The sequence below is a fragment of the Leopardus geoffroyi genome, chromosome B3 (assembly GCF_018350155.1).
Source record: "Leopardus geoffroyi isolate Oge1 chromosome B3, O.geoffroyi_Oge1_pat1.0, whole genome shotgun sequence".
NCBI lineage: Eukaryota > Metazoa > Chordata > Mammalia > Carnivora > Felidae > Leopardus > Leopardus geoffroyi.
The window spans coordinates 100,373,311-100,398,818 of NC_059337.1; the positions used below are offsets into that span (position 1 = coordinate 100,373,311).

At 38.7% G+C, this 25,508-nt stretch overlaps 2 protein-coding genes across 6 annotated transcripts in view; one reads left to right on the forward strand and one right to left on the reverse strand.

Annotated features, from left to right (window-relative positions):
* Window positions 1–19,135, reverse strand: part of TXNDC16 (thioredoxin domain containing 16) — a 139,267-nt gene extending 120,132 nt beyond the window's left edge. For 2 of the 4 annotated variants that reach the window (XM_045450969.1, XM_045450970.1), the window contains exons 1-6: window positions 18,830–19,109; window positions 10,149–10,270; window positions 8,739–9,044; window positions 7,428–7,510; window positions 2,027–2,100; window positions 1,113–1,187 (exon numbers count right to left, since the gene is read on the reverse strand). In XM_045450969.1, coding sequence (XP_045306925.1) covers window positions 1,113–1,187; window positions 2,027–2,100; window positions 7,428–7,510; window positions 8,739–8,901 — 395 coding nt within the window. In that variant the 5' untranslated portion in view covers window positions 8,902–9,044; window positions 10,149–10,270; window positions 18,830–19,109. Of the gene's footprint in view, window positions 1–1,112; window positions 1,188–2,026; window positions 2,101–7,427; window positions 7,511–8,738; window positions 9,045–10,092; window positions 10,271–18,829 lie in introns of all 4 variants that reach the window. The other 2 variants (XM_045450968.1, XM_045450967.1) reach the window with 2 other exon arrangements.
* Window positions 19,136–19,591: 456 nt separating this feature from the next.
* The window catches only part of GPR137C (G protein-coupled receptor 137C), a 65,598-nt gene continuing 59,681 nt past the window's right edge, over window positions 19,592–25,508 (forward strand). Inside the window, exon 1 of one of the 2 annotated variants that reach the window (XM_045450972.1) lies at window positions 19,592–20,127. In XM_045450972.1, coding sequence (XP_045306928.1) covers window positions 19,714–20,127 — 414 coding nt within the window. In that variant the 5' untranslated portion in view covers window positions 19,592–19,713. The remainder of the gene's footprint in view (window positions 20,128–25,508) is intronic. The other variant, XM_045450971.1, reaches the window with a different exon arrangement.

A 25,508-nucleotide genomic window follows, 5' to 3' on the forward strand; every position in this document is an offset into this window, starting at 1 on the left:
ATCTGGGTCAAAGATTGTCATCAGGTATCCACTGTAAAAATGGCAGAAACTAGGGAGCTTCTTGAGAACAAGCATCATATCTATTAAAACTAGGACTTTGATAAGCTTTTTATGACCCCCACCCGGAAGACATCTTTCTCTAGGGGGGGAAGTCTCTGCACAGCCTAGCAGCTCTTTGGAATTCCTCTTCAAAAGGCCATTGTTCACCCTCTACAACTGGCTTCTTGGTCTACAGGCCTTAGACTCCATGGTTGTCAACGAGTTCTAAGAACTTTTCATTAATATATAATTAGTACTGGAACATTTAAAAGTATCCATTTGCAAAGTGATAACCACAACCTTCCACCTTTATGTTTTGTGTCTTGTCGTTTAACTTGCATCCAATTTTTATGGGAATCCAGTCAGAGAGAAGAAAGAGGGGAGCCAAGCAGAAAACAAACACACTCAGTGTCAGCAAAGGTCTTAGTGGCCAAGAGTCCAAGCGCAACATTAAACTGGAAAAGTCCACGTTAACTTGTGTCCCTAATGAAGTTGTAGCTTCCAGCTGTGTCACCAAAGAGAGTATCAGACTTCATTCAGGAGGAGACTGCACAAATGGACTCCACATAGGCCTAAACCCCAGGTCTAAAGACTCCATGCCATAGAAGTTAAATTTAGATTCACTCTCTCTCTCAGTAAACACTACAATGTGTGTTGAGACTATCTGCACAGTTTCTGTACCTACTGACCAGGCACAGAGCTACAGACTCCAGAAAAATCAGGCTGGGGTCAGAAGCATGCCAGACATTTTAAAACTCCTAGTGAGAACAGCAAAGACAAACTTCTTACCTGGTAAAATCCTTACTTCACAGGTACATTCAAAAGCAAAAGCAATACTATGACCATGTGGTCCTGCTGTGCCCTCTCCTACTTTTATACAAAGATGTATCTGTATCCTTTGCCAGTCAAGAAATTTTAGATCCTCTATGTAGGAAGACAGACCAGTAATTTGTGTGAAATTAATGCCAATGAATATAATGTTAAAACCCGAAAATATTTTAATGGATTGTGGTTTTCTCAAATGAAATCAAGAGATTGAAAACAATAAGTGAATGAGTACCCCCTATACTTACAAGAGAACATGAGCAATGATGGCATTCACGTCAAACAAGGTATCAGTAGGGAATTCTCTCAGTAAGATGTTGCCCCTATAAAAAAATTTTAAAAAAGCATTACAGAAATATTTCCCTGGAACTCATTTTTCTTGTCTCTCTAATACAGTAGGTTGTAAGTTCTTTGATGTTAAGAGCCTGGGTGTTATCCATTATCCCATTCACCTATCAGCGTGCTGATGGTAAAATATGCACAAATATTTATTGAATATACGTTCAATAAATATGTTGACTTGGAAGAGTGTAGGCCCAGAACTTGGCAAAAAAACTAGGAAAACACATGAGTCTCAACACAGCTTCCTACCAACCTCCTTGTCACATACACACAGATTCCCTAAATGGGCTGGGAAGGAGACAAACAGGAGAGACAAACAAGTGTCCTCAGCAATTGGTCTGAGGAGACAGTATCTGTCCTCACTTCTTAGGCCAAATCCCAAGAGTTTGACAAAAAGATTTTGAGAAACTTCAGAGAGACTAGCAGACCAAAGTGGAGAGGAATCTGTAACTGGGACATTGGCAGATGTCTCAAAAATACCTTTCTTTCACACCCAAATATGGACCTGAGAGATCTACTCAAAACACTAACTTTGTTAAATGCTTACTTTCCAGGCACTTATAGTAGTAGTTTACATAAGAATTCTCATGTAATATTCAAAACAAGTCTGTGAGGTAGCTGTTATACCTATTTTAACTAATTTTATAGCTAAAGAAGCTAAAGTTCAGATAACAAATCTAGGACTTAGACCATTTGCTAAACTTCATATAATCCCCCATGCATACAACTTTATCCTGGCTTAGTGATATTTTATATATTTTAATATTCTAGAAGTATAGCTTTAATTTGGCTATACTCAAAACACTCAAAAACAGTTTACCTGAATAAATACACTTTCATCAAATCCTTTTCTTTTCCACAGTATCTTGATGTTTCTTCTTTGACACAATTAACCTTTAAAAGATTATATTTAAGGTTTAGAGTATATATCAAAAGGTCAAGTTTCTTGGTTATGGAAACAAGAAGGAAAATTAAACAGTAAAATCTGTCTCCAGGTCAAATTAAAAAAAAATTTTTTTTAATGTTTATTTTTGAGAGAGAGCGAGAGCGAGCACGAGTGGGGGAGGGGCAGAGAGAGCGGGAGACAGACTCTGAAGGAAGCTCCAGACTCTGAGTTGTCAGCACAGAGTCCAATGCAGGGCTTGAACTTGTGAACTGTGCGATCACGGCCTGAGCCGAAGTCAGACGCTTAACCAACTGAGCCACCCAGGATCCCCTCACATTTTTTATTTTACTTTTCTTTCTGATTTGTATCCTATAATTGCTCATTTATTCAAGTGGGTTACCTCAGAGAAAGAAAGTGTTTCTATACCTAAGAGTTATATTTAATTATACTTAAGAGTTTAAATTTAATTCAATCTTATGGAACAAGTACGAGGTAACCAGGTAGAAAAGGAAAGAAACCATTTAGGCAGGACAAAAAATCATGAGCAAAAGCAAAGAAGCAGAAGTAAGTGGTAAGTTGAGGGCATGAAAGCATCTCAGCAGCTGGAACACAGGTATGGCAGATACTGCTGGTTTCTAGTTTTTTTTCTTTCTTTTTAAACATTTGTTTATTTTGAGAGAGAGAGAAAGAGAGAGAGAGAGGCAGAGAGAGACAGGGAGAGAGAGACAATCCCAAGCAGACCCCACACTGTCAGTGTAGAGCCCAACATGGGGCTCAATCTCATGAACCACAAGATCTTGACCTGAGCTGAAATCAAGAGTCAAATGCTTAATTGACTGAGCCACCCAGATGCCCCACTGCTGGTTTCTTATCCAAAATCCATCCTTCCCTTTTGTTTTATTAACAGAACTTCCCTAAACACAAATGCCCCCAGTGAAAGACTTTTCCAGGTTCCCCAACAACTATAGATGGTCAAACAATGTTAGGGAGAAGTTACTGGGGTCGGATCAAAGAAGGTTCTTAAAGGAGAGCTGACTTACACTTTTCCCACTTCTTCCTGACAAAAAACAGACAAGACAGTGCCAGCAGTAATTATGGACCATGAAGCATCTTTAAAGGATAAACCCTTGCTGAGGATGACGCAACAGAAACAGCAACATGAAGATGTAATGGAAGGCAAGGGAACACAAAGATAAGCAGGAAAGTTAAACGAGTATCACCTTAGTACAGGGCAAGGATGAATAAGATCTGAAGTAAAGCAGAAAAGGACAGAAGAGATTTGAGAGATTTCTCACCAATACAGTAAGTAAAACTAGGGAGAAGACTGAGCATGTGTACGCAGTAGGGAATAAAGGAAAAAAGAAGGAGATAAAAAGAATGAAGAGGTTTCTAGATGGGGCAAAGGGTAGCCACCAACAAAATTTACACTAAACTAAGGTTAGAAGAAAAACAGTCATTTCATTTTAGACTTTGTAAGTTTTGGTTTTGTTTTTTAAATGGGTTGGTTGTTTTGTATGTGTGTCATTCAATTTAATTGTAATGGAGTTTGAGGAAGCAGAATGACAACTAGGGAAGCTACATTTGTTTTCAAAAGCTACAAAAGGAGAACTGATACTCAGAAAAAAATACCAGGAATAGAGAAATTAGAATTAAAAGTTGGAATACTGCCATAATCAAAAAGAGTGAATTTTAGCATATGTAACTTTTTAAAGAATTCGTTAGGGGTACCTGGGTGGCTCAATCAGTTGAGTGGCCAACTTCAGCTCAGGTCACGATCTCGTGGTATGTGAGTTCGAGCCCCACATTGGGCTCTCTGTTGTCAGCATAGAGTCCGCTTCAGATCCTCTGTCCACCCCACCCCGCCCCTTCCCCTGCTTGAATTCTCTCTCTCAAAAATAAACACTAAAAAAAATTTTTTTTAAGTCAGAGCATAGGGGATGGTTGACATTAGGACAATAGATTTTTTTTCCATTCAGCCGTTTAACATATATATGAACACCTACCATATGTTAGTCACTCTTCTAGTCACTGGGGGCACAATTAAGTTCCAAATAAAGATTTTTATCTTTAGAACTTACATTCTAAAAGTAGAGACAGACAATTTTAAAAACTAATTAATATGTAGTATTAAGTCCCACAAATTAAAAAAACAGTAAAGGGATAGTATGTAACAGGACATTTTATACAGGTAATCAAGGAAGGCTTGGCGGGGGGAGGGGAGGTGACCTTTGCACAAAGAACTGAAGCAATGTAGTGATGCATACTATTATATAAGTATGTTGAAAAGAGGAGTTCTGACAGAAGAGAAAATACTTGCAAAGGCCTTGTAGAAATAATACATCAAGCAGGTTCAGGTAACAAAAAGATGACTTGTAGGTGTCAGGAACAAACTGAGCAGGTTGGAGAGGCAGAAAAAGAAATGAGAGGAAGCCAGTGTCCATAAGAGTGAAGAGTTTCAAGTTTATCCTAACTGTAACAGGAAGCCTTTTGCAGGGGTAGCAATGTGACCTGACACATTTGACTTATGCATAGAGAAGAATTTAGTAGGACAAGAGTGAAAGGAGAAAGGCCAATTATTAGAAGGCTATGGTAGTTTCCCAGATGAGAAGTCATGAAGGTCTGGACAACAGGGGTCAAAGTGGAGGTGCAGGAAGTGCTAAGATTTGGGAAGTTTTGATAGTAGAACCTAAAGGTTTATTGATGGGTTGGTTATGACAAAGTCAAAGATGATTCAAAGGTTTTTTAAAGTCTACTTTGACATAGTAAGATAACTATACCAGCTTCCTTTTGGTCATCACTTAATGATACATCTTTTTCCTTCCTTCAATACTTTGAAGATATCTGAAGACTGACTTTATTTTAAGATGCATTTCTAAATAGCATACATTTGGGTTTGGTTATTGCACCCAGCTTGGCAATCTTTGTCTTAACTGGAACATTTAGTACATTTATATTTTAGTGTTTTCTTCACCTACCTCTGCCTCCTGAAATCTTAACTTTTCAAGACAATCTCAAAATGCTACTTTTTGTAAAGTCTTTCCAAATACCATACGTGACCTTCTGCCATGACAATCAGATATGAACTTCCCTTCTTTAAACCTCAGTGGCATTTTATCTGTATCTCATATTACAACGATCATGTTCTGCTACTTATTGAAGTGATTTGTGTTTTATCTCCCCTATTTAGGATCTAAACTCTCCAAAGAAATAGACTGGGTCTTTATCACATATCTATCTAAAAAACTAAATGAAGCAGCTCATTTCAATGTCATAAACATTTACCAAATATTTATTATGTGCAGAGAGTGAGCTAGGTACTTAATATTTGTCTGCCTTATTCACCAGTCTTCTTTCCACACAGCTTAGCATCCTCAACTGTAAAATCAAGACTTTACGTTTTGTTAGTTCATAAAGACAACAACACTCTAGGCATGAACTTTAATATTCTATTTTAGTTACCAGATATACAGTTACTAGTTACTAAATAAATAGTATGATTATCCCTTTTGAATGTCATACCAACTTAGTATTTCATCTCTAAACTTTAGTCTAGCATTTTATTAAAAGCTCCCCAAAGATGAGCACCATTATCATTCTAGAGTGTAATCAGCTGTTCAAAGTTAACCCAGTTACATACAGAATTAAGAAAAGACTTTTTTTAAGTGTTTAGCAGTGACATAGAAATATAGAATTGGTCTTTTCCCCTGGTTCCTCACACATTCCTAAAACCCTTGTTATTTCCTGAGTGACAGGAGGGCTAGGATTATCTTTTGTTCTAACACTTGGTCTTTAATCCCAGTTCCTTATAGAAGAGCTTCTAAGACCCTTGGAAACTCCTAGAGTATCTTTTTGCATGCTAAAACACTGATCACTGGGGGGCCCTAGATAGCTTCAAGATGGGGGCTGCTCACTAAAAAGACAAAGGCATGATTAGAAGATTGAACTTTCTGCCCCATCTCCCATCCTCTGCGCTAGAGATGAAGCCAATCACCAGTGGCCAATGATTTACTCAATCGTGCCCACATAATGGAATCTCCATAAAAACCCTAAATAACAGGGCTTGAAAGCTTCCAGGCTGGTGAACACATCTAAGTAATGGGAAGGTGAAACACCCCATACAACAAGAGGACAGAAGCTCCTGTGCTCAAGGCTTCCAGACCTTGCCATATGCATCTCTTACATTTGGCTGTTCCTGAGTTCTATCACGTATAATAAACCAGTAATAGTACACAAAGTGTTTTCTTGAGTCCTGAGAGCCATTACAGCAAATTATTGAACAAGCAAGGAGGGGGTTTTGAGAGCTTCCAGTTTATAGCCAAGTCAGACAGAAGTTGTAGGCAACCTAAGAATCTACTCCCTATGATTGGCATCTGAAGTAGAGGGCAATCTTATAGGACTAAGCCCTTAACCTGTGAGATCTGGGTTACATGGGTGGTCAGTATCATAAATGACTGGTGTAGAAAACTCACACATTTGATGTCAGAAATGTTCTGTGGATAGAGGGAAGAGTTTCCCTTTAATAGGCAAGGTTAGTTAACCTTTCTATGCTTCCTGCCCTGGGAACTCTAGCTGCAGGGACCAAGTGGGTCAGCAGCCATCTCTCAGAAGCAGAAGGCTAATGAACTAAGAAAGAATAAATGTACACAGAAAGTCAGGTAGACACTAATCTGACAGAATTTAATAATCACTGGGTTATTAATCATTCAATTTTCTGAGGTACAAATTCTAAGATTAAAGTAAATGAAAAGCTCATGTAGCTATCTAATCCATGATGCATGTGGAAATTTTCCATAATACTCCATGGCAAGTTTGAACATTTTTTGAGAAAAAAATTAAATACGTCATTTCAAGTTAGGCTGTTTTGACTTTGTCCTAAAAATAAAGGAAAAACTGCAACATAAGCAATTATAAAGACTTAGAAGAATAGAAAACAAAAAATACTTCAATTGCCTCAATTTTGATACTTCAGTTTGTGCTAATAGAAATTTAATAAATAGTTGAATGTGGAGATCTACTATATTTGTCAGGCAAAACAAAGCAAAAAAGCCTAAGTATAGTATTAAAAACTGAAACAGTTTATAAAACAAATTAAGTTCTAAGCTAACAAAAAATTCTGAACAGCTTTTTTCTTTATCTACATGTACTAATTTACACCATAATCTGGAAGTATCTTCTGTGCTTCTGTTTTTTCTTATGAAAAAAAGGTAGAAAAAAAACATTTTTCCAGTTTGGAAAAAGATCTGAAACGTAAGTATTTTTAGATACTCAGCATTAAGTCATATAATTATAAAATGTTTGTCACTAATAATTTAGTAACAAAAAAATATCTTTCTACCTTTGCAACTGAAATTCCAAAGTCCTGGAGAGGTTTAACAGCCTCATTCAGTTCCTCAAGAAATATGGAAGTTCTTGGAGAATCTAAAATAAGAAATGTTTTATGAATGTTTTATGGCTCGCTCCTTAGGAAAGATGAATTTTTAAAATTAAGGCCCAAAGCTGCAAACTGAAAAAGAAATGGATTGGTTTGCCCAACAAGTATATACAATACAACCAATAATCAAGTAAACATACCTGGTTATATAATTTTATACCCTTACTTCTTATTGCCTCATTATTCTTATTTCTAATGTTTTTATGATGATTTTAATTTTGTAAGTGAATTTTTAAAATTTCTAAAATAAGAATAAATAAATGTTTAATTCAAAGCTAACATTCGGCATTATTTTTCCAAGTTTCCATATACACAACACACATGTATACAGGCACAAAACTTTCTAAATGATTTTAAAATACCATTTTCAAATCACAATTATAAGAACCAACAGAAACGTGGATTAATTTCACTTACTAATTCCAGGAATAGTATTTTTTAAGGCATAAAGACTTAAATCAGACCATTACATTTTTAGTTATGTTCAATACTTGCATTGGTTAATCAGTGTAATTAATGGTATACTAAAGCAGAGTATTAAATAAAAGCATTACTAATTCTTCACTTAAAGTTTTAAAATACTTTAAACGTATCCACTTGCTAAAAATATCAAGAAGTATACTTTCAGAAATGACTAGATGAGGGGCACCTGGGTGGCTCAGTTGGTTAGGCATCGGACTTCAGCTTAGGTCATGATCTTGCGGTTCATGGGTTTGAGCCCCACAACAGGCTCTGTGCTGATAGTTCAGAGCCTTGACCCTGCTTCAGATTCTGTGTCTCCCTCTCTCTCTGCTCTGCCCCTCCCCCACTCACATTCTGTCTCTCTCTCTCTCTCTCTCTCAAAAATAAATAAACGTTATAAAAAAAATTTTTTAAAGGACTGGATGAAATTCAGGTGTTACTCTACTAATAGCTAATTCTTATCTAGTATTTACTAAAGACTAAGTCACATGAATAAAGTCATTTAATCCTCACAACAAATTTATAAAGTATTATTTCCTCATTATGCATGACAACAAAAACACAGGCTAAGTGATTTAACCAAAATCACACAGAAGGTCAACTGGCACAATCATGATTTAAACTCAGGCATATATATTTTAGTAACAGCTTTATAGCACATAATACTAATCTTGACAGTATCCCAGCAATACTACTGATTAAACAGCAAGAGAAACATCACAAAAATCACGTCAGAATATAAAAAATACTTACCGGCTTGACAAAAATAAGCTAAGGAGGCTTTTCCCGGTTGCAATGTACTGAAGTATTTCTGAGGGCTCAGTTCTGATAGAGAGTCTACTGCTGACTTATAAAAAATGCACATCATGACAAAAGAGATGCCAACTCTGTATATATTGAAACTGGAAGACATCATCAGCTGTAGTTGTACATGGGCAGGAGATTTTTGTCTGTTTTGTTCACTGCTGTGTTCTGTTGCCTAGGACAATACCTAGCAACGGTAGGTATTCAACAAAGTTTTGCTGAATAAATTTGTTAAACAAATGAATGAAGTAAAATCTGCAAGAAGAATAATGTAAGACATTACTTACATATTTGATTTTGTTAATACTTTCCTATTTCCTTCTAGTAAACATTTGAGAGGGATATCTATAATGACATTGATTTGATAATACAATTGATTCTGGATACTTGCAAAAGATATCAAAGATATCCAGAAAACACAATATGAAATATTTTATGTTTAATAGATCTTTACTAGAGTATGTTAAGCTAATTGTCATTTTTAAGGGTTCTAAAACTAAGTCTCAAACCTTATCCAATCCTTGTTTTAAATTGGTCATTTTATCTTTCTCTACCCAAAGTAGATTTACAATGAATACTCAAATAGTTATTTCATACCATTACCATGGAGTGAGGCATCCAAAACCTACATCTATTATGTTTACATTCTTTTTACTTTAAATTTCCTGGAAGATAGCTATTAAAACTATTTAAGGGGTACCTAGGTGGCTCAGTTGGTTGAGTGACCAACTTCAGCTCAGGTCACGATCCTGCAGTTCATGAGTTGGAACCCCACATGGGGCTAGCAGCTATCAGTACAGAGCCTGCTTCGAAACCTCTGTCTCCCTCTCTCTCTTCCCCTCCCCTGTTATGCATGCATGCATGTTCTCTCTCTCTCAAAAGTAAATAAAAATTAAAAAAAAAAAACTTGGAAACCAATTTGACAATAAATTTCATATTAAAAAAACTAATAACGTTCCTTCTAAATATAGTTTTAATTTTATTTGTTTATAATTTTTTAATGTTTATTTTAGAAAGAGAGCGCGCACGCGCGCATGTGCACAAGTGGGGGAGGGGCAGAGAGAAAGAGAGCAAGAGAGACACAGAATCTAAAGCAGGCTTTAGGCTTGAGCCATCAGTACAGAGCCCAACACGGGGCTTGAACTCACCAACAGTGAGATCATGACCTGAGCTGAAGTCAGATGCTTAACTGACTGACCCACCCAGGTGCCCCATAAATACACTTTTTTAAGTATACGACTTAGACTTATACAGCTTAGACATTTAAGTATCTTTTTCAACACAAGTTTTAATTCAACTCTACCTTCTGAACTCAGACTTGTTTTAATACTCTCCTCTCTTCTTCCATGCTGCACTTACTTCCATGCTGTCCTCTACATCTGTTGTCAATTCTTTGTCTCCCATTTTGCCACTTTCAAATTTCTCTCCAACAATTTCTTCTTTCAGGAAGTTTTCCACTGATGATCTATAGTATCTAAGTTCTAAAAGAAGACAGTTTAGGAAAATTAATATAAAAATATCACACTTCCAGAATGGAGAGACATAGCCACAGGTATAGGTGAGATTTTTAATTTTTTTTTATTTCAAATAGAGCCCCTACCTTTCAAACAAAAAATCACTATCTCAAAACAAGAGACAGAAAAAAATAGAAAAAAATTACTCAGAATGAGAGGGGTAGACTTTCTGTAAGAAATAAAATAATAAAAGAATGAAAATTTAGGGAAAATTGTACTAGATACTTAATCTGCTCTTTCAATACAATCAGTAAGCATATAATACCTCTCCTTTAAAAGCAGGTATTCCTAAAAAAGGAGCTAATTACTAATTACTTCTTAACATTCTTTTCATTAGAGCTAATTTATATCAGTGAACAAATTTGTCATCAATATTTAATAATGAGCCAAGAGTTCAAAAATTCAAGTAGAATGAGTGAGGACTGTGAGTGAGAGGCATATAAAAAAGTAATTTTAATGATATAACTAGGGAGTATCCTTGGCATTAACATTGATTACACATTTTAGCCATTTTAAACCAGTGTATTTTAAAGTCACTTTATATTAATGAGGATGGTTTAAAATGGGTCATTCAATATTTTCTTTATTGGGGGGAAGGGAAATGCATGCATCCTGAGGCTAAGGGAATAACTATGTAATGTATTTACTATATGAAATAACCAAAACCTAATTAAAAATGAACCTTTTAAGTAAAAGTACATTTGAACGAGTCAAGTATAAATATAATTTTTCCTGGACTTGTGGTTATAATTCAGTTATTTTAACACTAAATTGGACAGTAGGGTTAACACATTATTTTTTCCCCTAGAATGAATTTTGTAGCAGTAAAATGTCTAACTGCATATTCAGTGCTAGAATACTTTCCCACATCTATCTCATTGGACAAATGAAATTACAGATGTTGAAGTACTACACATTTGGTCAATTAGAGATGTTGGTGATTATTCTGACATACATATTTTCAGGGATAGGAATTCATTAGTAACTATAACCTTTGCAATTTTTCCATCTTTGATAAATTTGACTATTTAAGTAATTACTTAACGCAGAGAATATTACAGAGATCAACCAGAAATATAGTTTATGTGGTCTTAATAAAATAAACACTGAATAATGATTTAACCAAATCTATGACAACCACAGTTCAGAGGATAGGGAGACAGAAAGTAAGGGAACATACAATTAGTGTGGGAAAAGAAATAAAAGAGCTAAATCTTCACTTTCACAAGACCAAAAGCCAAGTTTATTGGAAATAGGAAGATGAATGCCAAAAGAAATAAGGAACAATTGAAATAATTCCCCCTAAGGAATAAGAAATTGGAGGGGGAAGACACCAAGGGGACTTTTGAAGTCTTATATAAAACCATCTGACTCTTTACCTTTTCATTTTGATTGAAAAGTTAAAGTCATTCTATTTGGACTATATCAAAATAAAAAGCTCTGCACAGCAAAGGAGACAGCTACCAAAACTAAAAGACAATCTACTGAATGGGAGAAGATTTGCAAATAACATATCCAAGAAAGGGTTAGTATCCAAAATATATATAAAGAACTTACATAATTCAACACCAAAAAAAAACCAAAAAACAAAAACCAAAAAAAACCAACAAAACAAAAAAACAAAAAACCCCAAGTAATCCAATTTAAAAATGAGCAGAAGACATGAACAGACATTTCTCCAAAGATGATACACAGATGGCCAACAGACACATGAAAATACGCTCAACATCACTCATCATCAGGCAAATGCAAATCAAAACCACAATGAGATGTCATCTCGAACCTGTCAGAATGGCTGAAATCAAAGCTCAAAAAACAACAACGATGGGCAAGGATGTGGAGAAAAAGGAACCCTCATGTACTGTTGGTGGGAATGTAAACTGGTGCAGCTACTGTGGAAGACAGTATGGAAGTTCCTCAAAAAATTTAAAATAGAACTACCCTATGATCCAGTAATTGCACTATTGGGTATTTACCCAAAGAATATGAAAACACTAATATAAAAAGATATATGCACTTCTATGTTTACTGCAGCATTACTTGCAATAGTCAAATTATGGAAGAAGCCCAAGTGTCCATCCATAGGTAAATGAGTAAAGAAAATGTGGTATGCATATGTAAGTATGTACATACATATATATATATACATACATACACCCACATAATAGAATATTATTCGGCCAAAATAAACAATGAAATTTTGCTATTTGCAACAACATGGATGGATCTAGAGGGTATAATACTAAGCAAGTAAGTAGGAGAAAAACAAATACCATATGATTTCACTCACATGCAGAATTTGAGAAATAAAACAAAACAACAAAGAAAAAAAGAGAGACAAATCAAAAAACAGACTCTTAACTACAGGGAACAAAGAGTTACCAGAGGGGAGGGTGGCAGGGGGATGAAACAGGTGAAAGGGATTAAGGATACACTTATCTGGATGATCACTGAGTAACATATGGAATTGTTGAATTGCTACACTGTACACCTGAAACTAATACAATGCTGTATGATAACTACACTGGAATAAAATAAAATAAGAATTAAAGTTGTTACTTGTATGTAATCAAATTTTCCATAGATTCTACTCATATTAATCCAACCTATCCTTGTGGGGCCACAGAAGACTGTTCATTTCACATGCATGGAAAATAAAATGCATTTGCCCAGAGACATGTTCTCCACATAAAAATATCTTTAAATTAAAAAGAAGAGAAATTTTGATGGGAAAGGGTGGGGAATGAGAAGACCAGCAAGAACAGAGTAAAAGCAAAGATACAAAAGGTACTCGGTGACTTTTTCCCTCCAGTAGGTAGAAAGTAGAATAGAAAACAATACTTAATGATTCAAAATCTAAATATCAATAAAGAGATGAATACCTTGAGAAATGTGATGTTGGTACCTTGGTGTAGTAGTTCATTGGTATGGGGTAAATAGTTCCAGTTCTGTAGAAGTTGAGATTACACTTAGCTTCCTGCACCTCCCACCTGTAGTGAGTTAGCTGTGCCCACTGTGTGACTTAATCTGGCTAATAAATGTAAGCAAAAGCTCATGTTTCTTTCAGGCAACAATTTAATAACCAGTGTGTGATAGGGCAGGATTTATTTTCTTCTGTCACAGTCATTAAAAATGCTCAATTTGTGGCTGTTCCTCAGCATGAGTCCCAGAATGAGCACAACAGAGAACCCTCACTGATTTGCAATTAGCATGTGACATAGGAGGAAATCAACCTTATTGCCTTAAGCTACTGAGATTTGAGGGGTCATCACTACAGCATAATCTAGTTTATCTTCACTATTATACAAACTAGAATGAAGTGCTACCTTAACAAGAACCCCAAAACATTGGCTTAGAGGCCAAGAAGCAAGGACCGTTCAGGATCTAATCAAGGAAACTTTCATCAGAGACTGGAGCTTGGCAATCCACAGTAAGGAGTGACAAAACATTTGCTGAAACGGTCACTATAATAATTTGGAGGTGACACATACTTAATGAATTTATAATGAGCATGTACCCAGGCTTGTGTGGCTAATGAACCTCTTTATGGCCCTAAGAGAGGAGGCTGGTAGTCAGAAGATGAACACTGTGTGATAGTTGCTGTTGGTTATGTTTAATGAGATATTCAAAGAAAGGTAGTCAAAGAACCACTGCCATCCAAGAGACTAGCTGGTTAATACTTACACAGTCCTTTAGCCCCCACCCTTCTACTGTCAGAGAGCAAGCTGACAAGCTGCTCAGCCATGGAAAGGGGCCATACTATCCAAAGCCAACTTCAGATGTGGCCAAAGATAATAAAGACGGAAAGACCTCTTGCAGAGTAAAGCCAAGAACCATGGAGAACTATGCCCCAGGGCATATGCCAGAATATGAACTATTCGATACTGGTCTACAATAATGAGATAAACAAAGAAATTGAGAACAAATGTCAAAAAGTTTTTATAGTCCTTTTTACACAGTTTTGTGTTTTATGAATCTAAAAAATTTTTAACAGGCTTGTCATGTGCTAGGTGTTTTCATTTTATTTTTCTTATAATTCATTTTTATTGTATTTAACAAAAATTCAAAGTAAATTGGAATTTAAAAAAACTGGTCATTCTTAGCAGATAGTTTGAGAAGCACTGAAACCAGTGAACAGAACAAAAGCCCTAACAATATCTGCCCAGTGATATTTCAAAGTTGCTACAGTCTAAAGTCTGGTGTATGTCTTCCATTCCTCCCCTCTCCAAATTGGCACATGTATTATAGTTATTTGTCCCTACACTATCCTATGTATCCAAGTGGAGGTGGGAAACAGGTAACTTATAATGTCCTAAGACATTAACACTACTGGGCATTACTTAGAGATCCTGGACTGTTGAGCTTGGTACAGTGATTGAATGGGATTTGAGGGCTATATCCATTGGGAAGGGCCAAAGATGAATTACATGTAAGAAGGAGAATATCTGTTGACAAACATGGTGGATTGTTCAAATGTTTCTAGTTCTCTACACATGTTAAAATTGTACTTCTCCACTTCCTTGAAATAGGAAGTGACTTGATTTGGCCAATGAAATGTACAGTGACATATATAACTTCTGGGAGCTTTTAAGAGTCAATATAGGGGCGCCTGAGTAGCTCAGTTGGTAGAGCATCCAACTTTGGCTCAGGTCATGAACTTGTGGTTCATAAGTTCAAGCCCCATGTCAGGCTATGTGCTGACAGCTCAGAGGCCTGGAGCCTGCTTAGGATTCTGTGTCTCCCTCTCTCTCTGCCCTTCCGCTGCTCATGCTCTCTCTCTCCCTCCCTCAAAAAAAAAAATAAATAAATAAACATTAAAAAATTTTTTAAAAAAAGAGTCAATATATATGGGGGGGGGGGGTCTGGGTGGCTCAGTCAGTTAAGCACTCAACTTCTGCCAGGTCATGATCTCATGGTTTATGAGTTCGAGCCCCACGTCGGGCTCTGTGCTGACAGCTCAGAGCCTGGAGCCTGCTTCCCATTCCATGTCTCCTTCTCTCTCTCTCTGCCCCTCCCCCGCTCATGCTCTGTCTCTCTCTTTCTCTTAGGAAATAAACATTAAAAAAACTTTAAAGAAAGAGTCAATATATACATTTCATGAATCACAACTCACTTTTCTTCTGCTATAATGAATGATAACACTCAAAATGAGGCCTTCTCAGGCACCTGGGTGGCTCAGTCGATTAAGCATCCGACTTCGGCTCAGGTCATGATCTCATAGTTCATGGGTTCGGGCCCCACTTCGGGCTCTGTGCTGACAGCTCAGAGCCTGGAGCCTGCTTCAGATTCTCCGTCTCCCTCCCTCCCCCCCCCCCCCCCGCCCCAACCCAGCTTGTGCTCTCTCTCAAAAATGAATAAAAATTAAAAAAAAAAAAAAAAAAAATGAGGCCTTCTCTGTTGAACCAAGTCTCAGAAAGAGGAAAACGTAAGGCAAAGCTCCCAGATAACCCAGAGAGAGCAGAAATTAAACACTTGCTTTAAACCACTGAAGTTTGGGGGTTGTTATTACAGTATAACCCAGCCTAGCCTTATCGGTTTTAATAATAGCTAAGGGGAGAGTGACTTGAACATAAATACATATACTAGATTTTTAAAGCAGAAAATGTGAAAGAATTCATAGGAAATTGGGGCACGTGGGTGGCTCAGTTGGTTAAGTGACTGACTTTGGCTCAGGTCATGATCTCACAGTTTGTGAGTTGGAGCCCTGCATCGGGCTCTGCACTGACAGCTCAGAGCCTGGAGCCTGCTTCAGATTCTGTGTCTCCCCCTCTCTTTACCCCTCCCCTGCTCACGCTCTGTGTCTCTCTGTCTCTCAATAATAAATAAATGTTAAAGAAAAAAAAAATTCACAGGAAATTGACCTAATTTTACTATAGGGAAGATTCTACAAGAGAAGAGGACTCTTTCAAATACAATGGACTATAACCACAACAGGTGTCAATACTAAAAGAAGGCGGAAGTCATAGGCAAATATTTGCCAATAGTACACACATCTCCCAACTACATGCAGACTCCTACCCTTAGAGCCTGGAGGGTCCCCTCAATTCATCAGGATAATGTTCCTGTCAGCACTAATCAGAGTTGGTATGCAAGATGTAAGTTTTGCCTCATCCCTAAACTCTAAACACGTATGCCTGCACAAGTCATTTAAAGTTGGAAAAAATGTGTGACAATTAAGGTCAAATACAAAAGGGTGACAAACACTGTAAGCATGGAACAATGAGACTGTAGTACAAAAAGAGCTAAAGCTTGCAAATAAAATGCATCAAAATTTTGTTCAGCACCTGAATACTGAGAGAGCCCCCAGGGGGCAATGAGGAGGAAAAATTTCAACAGGAAAACTCATCTCCTTGCAGGGAGGGCAGGAGGAAGGATCTGCCTTCATGTGTTCCACAGCTGGAGCAGCTGGTAAGTGACTCTTCCCACTTTGGGATTGGGTCCTATTTATAATAATACTGGAAAAAAAGTTCTGCTTTTAAATGTTTGAAGACCACTGTGCTACAATAATGTACCCTTCCAGAACAATATTCAACCATTGTGCATTTGAACACTTTCATATTTTAGAATATCAAGCAGCAAGTTTTTCTAGAAGACTTTGGTTAGTTTCCCCTTTATAGACTCAAATTTCCCTTATGATTAACAATAAAACTAATGGTTTCCCACGCAAGAAAAAGAGGAAATTAACAACTGTAAACATTAAACAAATTATACCAAGATCTGTGGGCATCATTCTCTAGGAAAAGACACATTTTTTATTGTGCAACAAATGGAGCATATAATGCTTACAAACTTCCTGTAAGAACATTCTGGCAAAAATTAGCTTAACAATTTAATGCTGCTACTAGAGACAACCTGCTCACTGAACCAGCCTCAAATAAAATGTTGATTAGCTCTCAGCGCAGTTTATCAGCTAAGACTCGGTGCAGGACAAAAAAAGACTCAACATCTCTCCACTTCACAGCCCCTTCACGGCAGCTGGGGCAAAATCCTCTATCTGCCCCAACTGCATGCCCATCATGCACCCCCAAAAAAGGAAGGAGAAAAGAGACAGCTATCTGGACTTGCTCTGGGATAAAAAATTTCACAAAACTATTTCATAGTAAAACTAGTATGTGTATTATCCTGATGTTGTTTACTATAACTCTGAGTAGAAAATATAAAAGAAACAGACTTTCATGGTGAAAGTCTATTCGTGAACTGAAACAGGTACCTCATCATCATGGAAGATACAAAAAAAAAAAGGCATGTCAGGGAATAAGAGGTTCCCCTGATTGTGATGAGTGCCTAAAATCACCAAACTCTGAGTTCATGCTTAATTTACGCACTTACGCACATAACTGCTTAACTCGCTTTAACTCACTGCTGCCATAAGCACTCTGTCGCAATTCAAAAAGAACTGTGTAAGTGCCCTAACCACATTCTCGGAAGTATCTTGTAAATTCCAATAAACATGAGATCCTTCTCTAAAGTGTGGATGTTGGATTAGACCTATTAATTTCTTTCAACAAGTTGTACACTACTCTAGGCTGCAATGAACAGCCTGCTCAGCTGACTGCTCCGATGCATCTGAGGGATCCACATAACTGTGCCAGGCCTGAACGTCTATCACAGTCTGTCCTATAAAGAATCCAAAACACACCAGTATCTGGCGCCTGGGTGAACCACTGTCCCAGAATCTGTAGTACAAAACGGACTTTAAAGTTCCCTGAAGATCACTTAGCTTGGAAAGAAGGTAGCAACACTCCTCTTGCACAAAACATTAGGACACAGTATGGTGAGTCAGGGCAGGCAGAGTTGGTGGAACCAGTACATGTAGCAGTGTCTTTCACAGGGATACTGAATCTGTGATGTGCCACTCATTCTAAGGAAAATACATCATTTTGTGTCACTTTGCTCATTTTATTACCAAACACAAGAAAAGAAAAAAAGAAAAAGTCAGCAATGTCATGTCAGTCCAATACAGGTTGGAAGTTCCCTCACTTATTTGCAGTAATAACACAGCATTTGTTTTGTACCTCTCTGAGGCCCAAGAGTAGCGCCACCGTCCACCGAAAACAGGACTAAGGTTTGAAGGAATACGTGTGGAATTTAAGGAGTACAAACTATTCTACTTCTTCCTAGACAGTACGTTCATCAACGACTTACAGTTCTCTTTCTGCCTTTTTTCTCTAAACTTATGCCCAGAGCATCTTTCCAAATTCTAACTTTCAAAGACCCACATTCCCCCTACTCACTTGTCGCTTGGACCTCCCTCTCATCCTAATACCCCTCTTCCTTTAAGAGACATTTTCCGAGGAAATTTTTTGCTTCAAGCTTCATTTCACCCTTCTCATTCCATCCTCTCTCCCCACAAAGGGGTCATGTTTTTCTCGCCGCTTATGCAGGGGGAAAAAAGAAAGCAAAGCGGCCCTCAGAAGGATCCGGGCGAGGCCCCTTCTAAGCCAAACTCCAGAACTCGATGGTGCGGCCCATCCGTGCTGGCGGAAACCACAGCCCCTCGATTGGGGGACCAGCGCTGCCACTTACCTGCGGAGACCTGCGGGCCAGACCTACCCGGAAGGACCCGGACTGTTCCCGCAGCCAACAGTTGCCGCCACGTGAAGAAAAGGCAGAAGGCGGCGCCGTGCCCCTCTGGAGGGCAGCGGCTAACCGATGCGCCCACCTACTAGATAGAGCGCAGCACTCAAGCCCTTCACACTTACTGCCACCACCGCACGGAAGGGTCGACCTGCAAAGCAAAAAAAAACAAAAAAAACAAAAAAACAAACAAAAAAAACAACCCCCAAGGCTCCTCCCTCTCCTCGTGCTCCCTACGTGCGGCCTCTCCAACCAATGGGAAGCGCAGGGGGCGGAGCGAAAGCCGCCCCAGGTGACAGGCGACTACTGAGTCCTCCCGCCGGCGCGAGCTGGCGGTGTAGTTGCCGGGCCAATCGGCAGTGTGGGTGGGGAGTGGAGGGGAGAGAGAAGGCGAGGAAGGTGGGTATCCAATCAGATCTCAGAGCCTTCGAGCGACGGGTCCTGTGGCCCGTGGCCTTCCGAGTGCAGCGCGCAGGGGGCGTGCCCACCTGGGCCAATCGGCGCGAGCCCACGGTGCGGAGCGAGCGCCTCAAATGCTCGGGTTTCTCAGCTGATTGTCTCCAGCCGAGAGTTGTTTTTTGCAGCTACCGAGCGGAGCCGCAGCAGGAGGAGCCGAGACCCCCGGGTGGGGGGGGGGGGCGGGCGGGGAGAGGAGGCGGGGTCCGGAAAACCGCGGCTGCTCTGCGCGGGGCTCCGGGTCCTGTCACGGCGCTTCCTGGGGTTGGAGGTTGGGGTGGGTGGGGGGTAAGGGGGAAATCCTTCTTCCCCTCGACGGCGGCTCCGAGTCCGGCCTCTTCCTTCCCGCGCTCTCTCGCCCGCTCCCCAGCCCCCTCATGAGGGTGCCTGTGCCGGGTCCGGCGGCCGGCCGCGAGCCCTCGACGCCCGGAGGCGGAGGCGCCGTCGCTGCCGCCTCAGGCGCCGCGGTGCCGGGCTCGGTGCAGTTGGCGCTGAGCATCCTGCACGCCCTGCTCTACGCCGCGCTCTTCGCCTTTGCCTACCTGCAGCTGTGGCGGCTGCTCCTCTATCGGGAGCGACGGCTGAGTTACCAGAGCCTCTGCCTCTTCCTCTGTCTCCTGTGGGCAGCGCTCAGGACCACCCTCTTCTCCGCCGCCTTCTCGCTCAGCGGCTCCCTGCCCCTGCTCCGGCCGCCCGCTCACCTGCACTTCTTCCCCCACTGGCTGCTCTACTGCTTCCCCTCCTGTCTCCAGTTCTCCACGCTCTGTCTCCTCAACCTCTACCTGGCGGAGGTAAGGCGGGAGGACGGGCATGCGGGGCCGGGCGGGTGAGCGGGGCCGCTACGATCAACTCGGGCTGAGGGCCGGGGGGAGGGGGGATCGGGCAGTGAGAGGCGGACCCGAGAGCAGCTTGGGGAAACTGAGGCACGCCTGGAGTGTGCGCCAGTGTTCTCGCCCTAAACTTAAGAAGCGGATTGACTCGGTTTCTCAGAGGCTGGCGGGGTTGAGTGAGTGAGAGTGTGGGTTCCGACAACTTGAAACAGGACAACCCTTTGTTCGGTGTTTTGGCCCTCCGAGGTAAGGTGTTGGTGGCACCAACAAAGTGGCATCGCAAGAAGTAGCGGCCCCGGTAGCTCCGCCAAAGCTGGACGGTGTTGAGAGAGGTTGGATGCTGAGGTAGCAGCAGCTCTGCTGAAGCTGGACTGCTGCCAGCCATTACGTCACCAGGCAGAGCTGTTCCTCTGCTATTGTTGCTGCGTTTCTTTTATTAGAAGCTTATATTCCCTCCTGCATCTCCTTTCCTGTGGCTCGATAAGCTTCACACAAATTCCGTTCGATAAGTTCCCCAGCAGGGTTAATGATCGATAACCGATGCCGAGGGTCGGTATAAAGACCTCCGTAACGCTCTTAATGTTGGCCCCACTTGCTCCATGCTTTGGCTATATATCCTACCTCTTCTAGCCTAGTGGTTTATTTAGAGCTAATTAAGATAGAAAATACGAGCTTAACCTCTGACTGTTGCGGAAACAAACCACTAAACTGTTTTTGCAATAACTTAATAGCTGGAACCTAATCACACCCCCTTTCTCTTTTATGGGGAATTGATGGTTGGATTGCATTGTTCTGCAGCGCTTAGGTATTTGACCCATTTCAAACAGGTTTGAGAGTGGAAGGTTGTCAATCATGTGTGTCAGCTAGTGGAATTTAAACCACAGAATTTTGAGAATTGCCCAAAAACTCTCCCTTCCCCTCCCCCACCAAAAAAAAAAAAAAAAAAAAAAAGCTTGAGGAGGGGTGGAAACAAGGTGACATCATATGCTTAATACTGACTAATATAGAACAATATTGGTCTATGCAGCTAATCCTCTCAAAGGCTTTTGGAGGTGATGAGAATTAACATAGTTCTGTGCAAAAGTAAAAAAAAAAAAAAAAAATTGAGGCAGATTGTTTATATTCCCTGTGTAAACCAACTCTTTTCTCCCATAATAGATGGGGAAGTAGAATGCATAATTTTAAAATTACAGTCATAACTTCAGCTTTTTACCACACTGAAAACAACAGTTGAAAATAAGAAACAAAACTAATTTTACTTGAATTCTTTTCCTTCCCCACCCTTTGGAAGTCCAAGCAATATAATGACAAAACCGAAACAGTAAAAAGCAAAAGTAAAAAGCATGGGTAATCATAAATCACATAATCATGCCGTAGTCATGTCACTTATTTGATAATGTTCTCATCTTCTAGTTGTTGTTTAAGCTTCTGTTTTAACACTTCTGTCCTTTATAGTTAAATCGATACATTGTGTTCTTCCTGACACCATTTCTGATAGAATACCAGAGACCTCTCATTTGTTTTACTCTAGCTTCAGATATAATTTACCTGAAAGAGACTAGCAATTCTTAAGCCATGATCATCAGATAATTTGTTTTTCCCCTATACATTTGGACTTATAAAATCATATTAATAATTCACTGTAAAAATATTAGGCATTTCATAAAGTAGCCAAATACTCATTTTTTTTTTTTACCTTTTTTTACCTTTTTAGATATAAGATATGCTACAAAGGGCATAAATCTTAAGTGTACACCTAGGTGAAATTTTATGTATGCCTCCACTCGTGTTACCACCACCCAGACTAAGACAGACGGCATTTCTGGTGCCCCAGAAGATTCCCTTGTGCCCTCTCCCAGTCATACCTCTCACCTTGAGGTAATCACAAAGTGGCTAAATACTATCACCATAGTAAAAGCGTCTATAGTTAAGTTCAAAATTATGAAAGTACGCTTCTACAGCATAAACTGCATCATATCTAGATTGGGTTTTCATCCTTTTAATTGCTGATGTTCCAAGCTAAATGAGGAAGAATTAAAAGTCTAAAAGTCTTGTTAAGGGAATCTTTTGTTTGTGTGATGTACTTTTCAAAAAGCAGTAAAACACAATAAACCAAGACACTGTAATTCAGAAAGAAGATAGATCAAAGCTTTTTCCTTTTGGAGTGTCTCCTAAAATTATAGATTGTCTATGCTTCTCTTTTTATAATGAAATTAACAAATTTAAGACACACAACTGTACTTAAAACAACAAATTTTCAACTGAAAAAGATATCTTGACCAAAAACCATTTCCTTATTCATTAGAAAAAAATCCAGAGGAATCTGTATTTAAAAGAGAATTTGAATTTACATTATTAGAAGTACACTTTCAATTGATCCTTCTGAATTAATGAAGCTTTTTCAGTGAGTTCTTGGTATTGTAGAAGGATGGTAGGGAAAGCCTATGTAGTGGCAAATAACAAAACGTAACTGACATTTGATTTTTTTTTTTTTTTTTTTACCAAAAGATCCTATACCTGTTTGAATAGTTGTACTTCTTGATTACCAAATCACTCTTTGCTGTCATTAAATGCCAATTTCATCTTACTGTCAGCCTCTTTAAAGCACTTGTTGCATACGTTTCTCACTGATTAAAAACATTCTAACTTTAAGGACTTAGTTACAAAGAACCATGGAGCAATATAAAAATAAAGTTAGAAAAACAACCATTACTACTTTGAATGCATTTTGGTGGTTCGTCTAAAACTCATTCAGTTTTCAGAAAGTTAAAACTACCTAAATCACTCTTTCTTTTGTTGACTACACTTGAGTGGAATTGAGATAAGGACAAGTAGCCCTTTTGAAATAACTAGACTTTTCAACTTAACCTCCTGGAAGCAGATAGTTGGGGAAAAAAAAAAAAACTGTACACTAATCTAAAAACACCTACTAAACTTTTTCTGGCATGATCAATAGAGCAGGTACTTTACCAAAGAAAGGTTCACACTCCTGCACTTTTACCAGGGAAGACTTTAGTCTTTAAAATAGATTATCTGATAAAAAGATGCTACCTACCACTGGAACAAGTAAAAGCACTTAAGATGAGAGTTGATAGTATACTATCTTTGGAGTATTGTTATATACCCCAGAATCAACGAGTTCATCTTCAACGCCCATGTTAACATTTTTTTCTTGCAGTTTTGTAACATGATTGCCTGTTGCTTAATTGGGATAAAATATGGTGACCTAATCACAATGCCAAAACAACCAGGAAAATTAAATTTGGAAAATTAAACTCCTACAGTCATGGATGCTATCATTGTGCCTGATAATGAATACATTCTTCCAAATACCGATGATAGGTCAAATAGTGTGTAGTTAAACTTACATGTACTAGGGTGTCGTTATAATGTTTTGTGATTTCTCACAAAAGCATTCCACCACCAAAAATGGAAATTCTTTAAGGATAAGTTACTTTATTATATTTTTATCTCATGACAGCTAGAACAATGGTGAATATATTATTGAATGACAATCTGGAAAAGGCCAAATCTAGAAAATATTTAGCCATCTAAAATTTGGACATTAACTTCATTTTGGTGAACATTTGAAGTAAATTATTTATGTACTTTCTAAGGTCTTTATGTTTTCTACTGAAAAGCTTGCCTATGGTATGAATGCCAAGATTCTTTTGGATTATTGTGACATAACTAGATAAAAGTTCATTTTGGTTACCACAGGTAAAATATTAGTAATGAAACCACTTTAATATATCTGAGTTTTGCTTAGCAATACTATTTTTATATCATGGTAAATGGCACATAGTAATTAGGACTTTGCTAATTTGGTTTCAACAAAATCTATTAAATAGAAAAGTCTGTAAAACAAGTCTCACATCATGAGTCAGTTACTATTTGCTGGAAATAGTGGTTTTAGTTCAGTGTTGGATTTTGTAACATTTGTCTTCACAACCCCCATGATACTGGTAGATATAAGCAGGGTGTGATTTGTCCAAGGTTAAATGGCTATGCATCAGATGTAAAGCTACCATATAGCCAAAGGCTATAAAGTCTTATCAAGTGATTGATCCTTATAATATATTCTGATGGTCACCACCAACTTCTCATTATTTAGTACTTTACTATTTGCTTTCCCACTCTCCCCCATTTCAAACCTTTGCCCTCTCCAGCAAACTCTTTCTTCCCCCTTCATTCTCAACATATGACCCTCAGCTCCTAGTTGATAGAAGTAGAAACCAGGGCCATCTGGCTGAACAAAGATTCAGAAAAATACCTTAAAATGCTGCAGAGAGTATTCAGTCTTTTTCAAAGAAGTGAAGAAATTCCTCAGAGGTAAAAAACAAAACAAACAAAACAAAACAAAACAAAACAAAAAAAAACACTCACACGCACAGAGTGAATGCAGAATGTTAAAGTACCACACAGATGTTTGCCTTGGGGTTGGAGGTGGTTATTAGCTGCTTCCTGCTGGCCTAAAGCTTGGATGTTAATTTTATGTGTTGGGGGTCTGGGAAGGTGACATTGGAGGCAATACCTTGTGATGAAGTCTAATCAGAGACTTCATTCCCTCCAACTTAATCCCGGAATTCTCAAAGTGTATATCTTCAGTGAATGGACTATGAAAAATAAGCATTTTGTCAAAGGTTGATGATGGGCTTTGTGCCTCTCTCTGCCTTGGTCTTGGGTGATGGAGGTACAAATTGGGAAAGAAAAGTCTTTCCTGAGAATGCATGGCAAATTTATTCTCACACAAGTTCACACCACTTCTGTCAACTTGGAGAAAAAAATAAAACCCAAACTGAAAATGTAGTTTATTGGTATCCTGGCTTGGTAGTAACCTCAAGAACCTAGAAGGAGCACATGCAAATCATTTGTTGACGAGTATACTTTAAAGTTTTTTTTTAATGTTTATTTTTCAGAAAGAGAGAGCACGTGCAGGTAGAGGAGGGGCAGAGAGACAGGGAGATACAGAATCCAAAGCAGGCTCCAGGCTCTGAGCTGTCAGCACAGAGCCTGATGCAGGGCTTGAACTCAGGAACTGAACTGAGAGGTCATGACCTGAGCCAAAGTCAGACACTTAACTGACTGAACCACCCAGGTGCCCCTTGAGAAGCATACCTTAAACCCAGAATCCTAACAGATAAAATTTCACAGAACATAAGCATAAGATGAAAAATTACACTACAGAATCTACACTACCAAGATTAAAAATGTTAGAATTATCAAATACACAACAAAATTTTTATGTGAATTAAGTAAAAAGTATTGATATTTGACTTTAAAACTTTAGGCACATTTGGAAATCATTTTTAAATTAAAAATATTAAAATTAAAAACTGGAA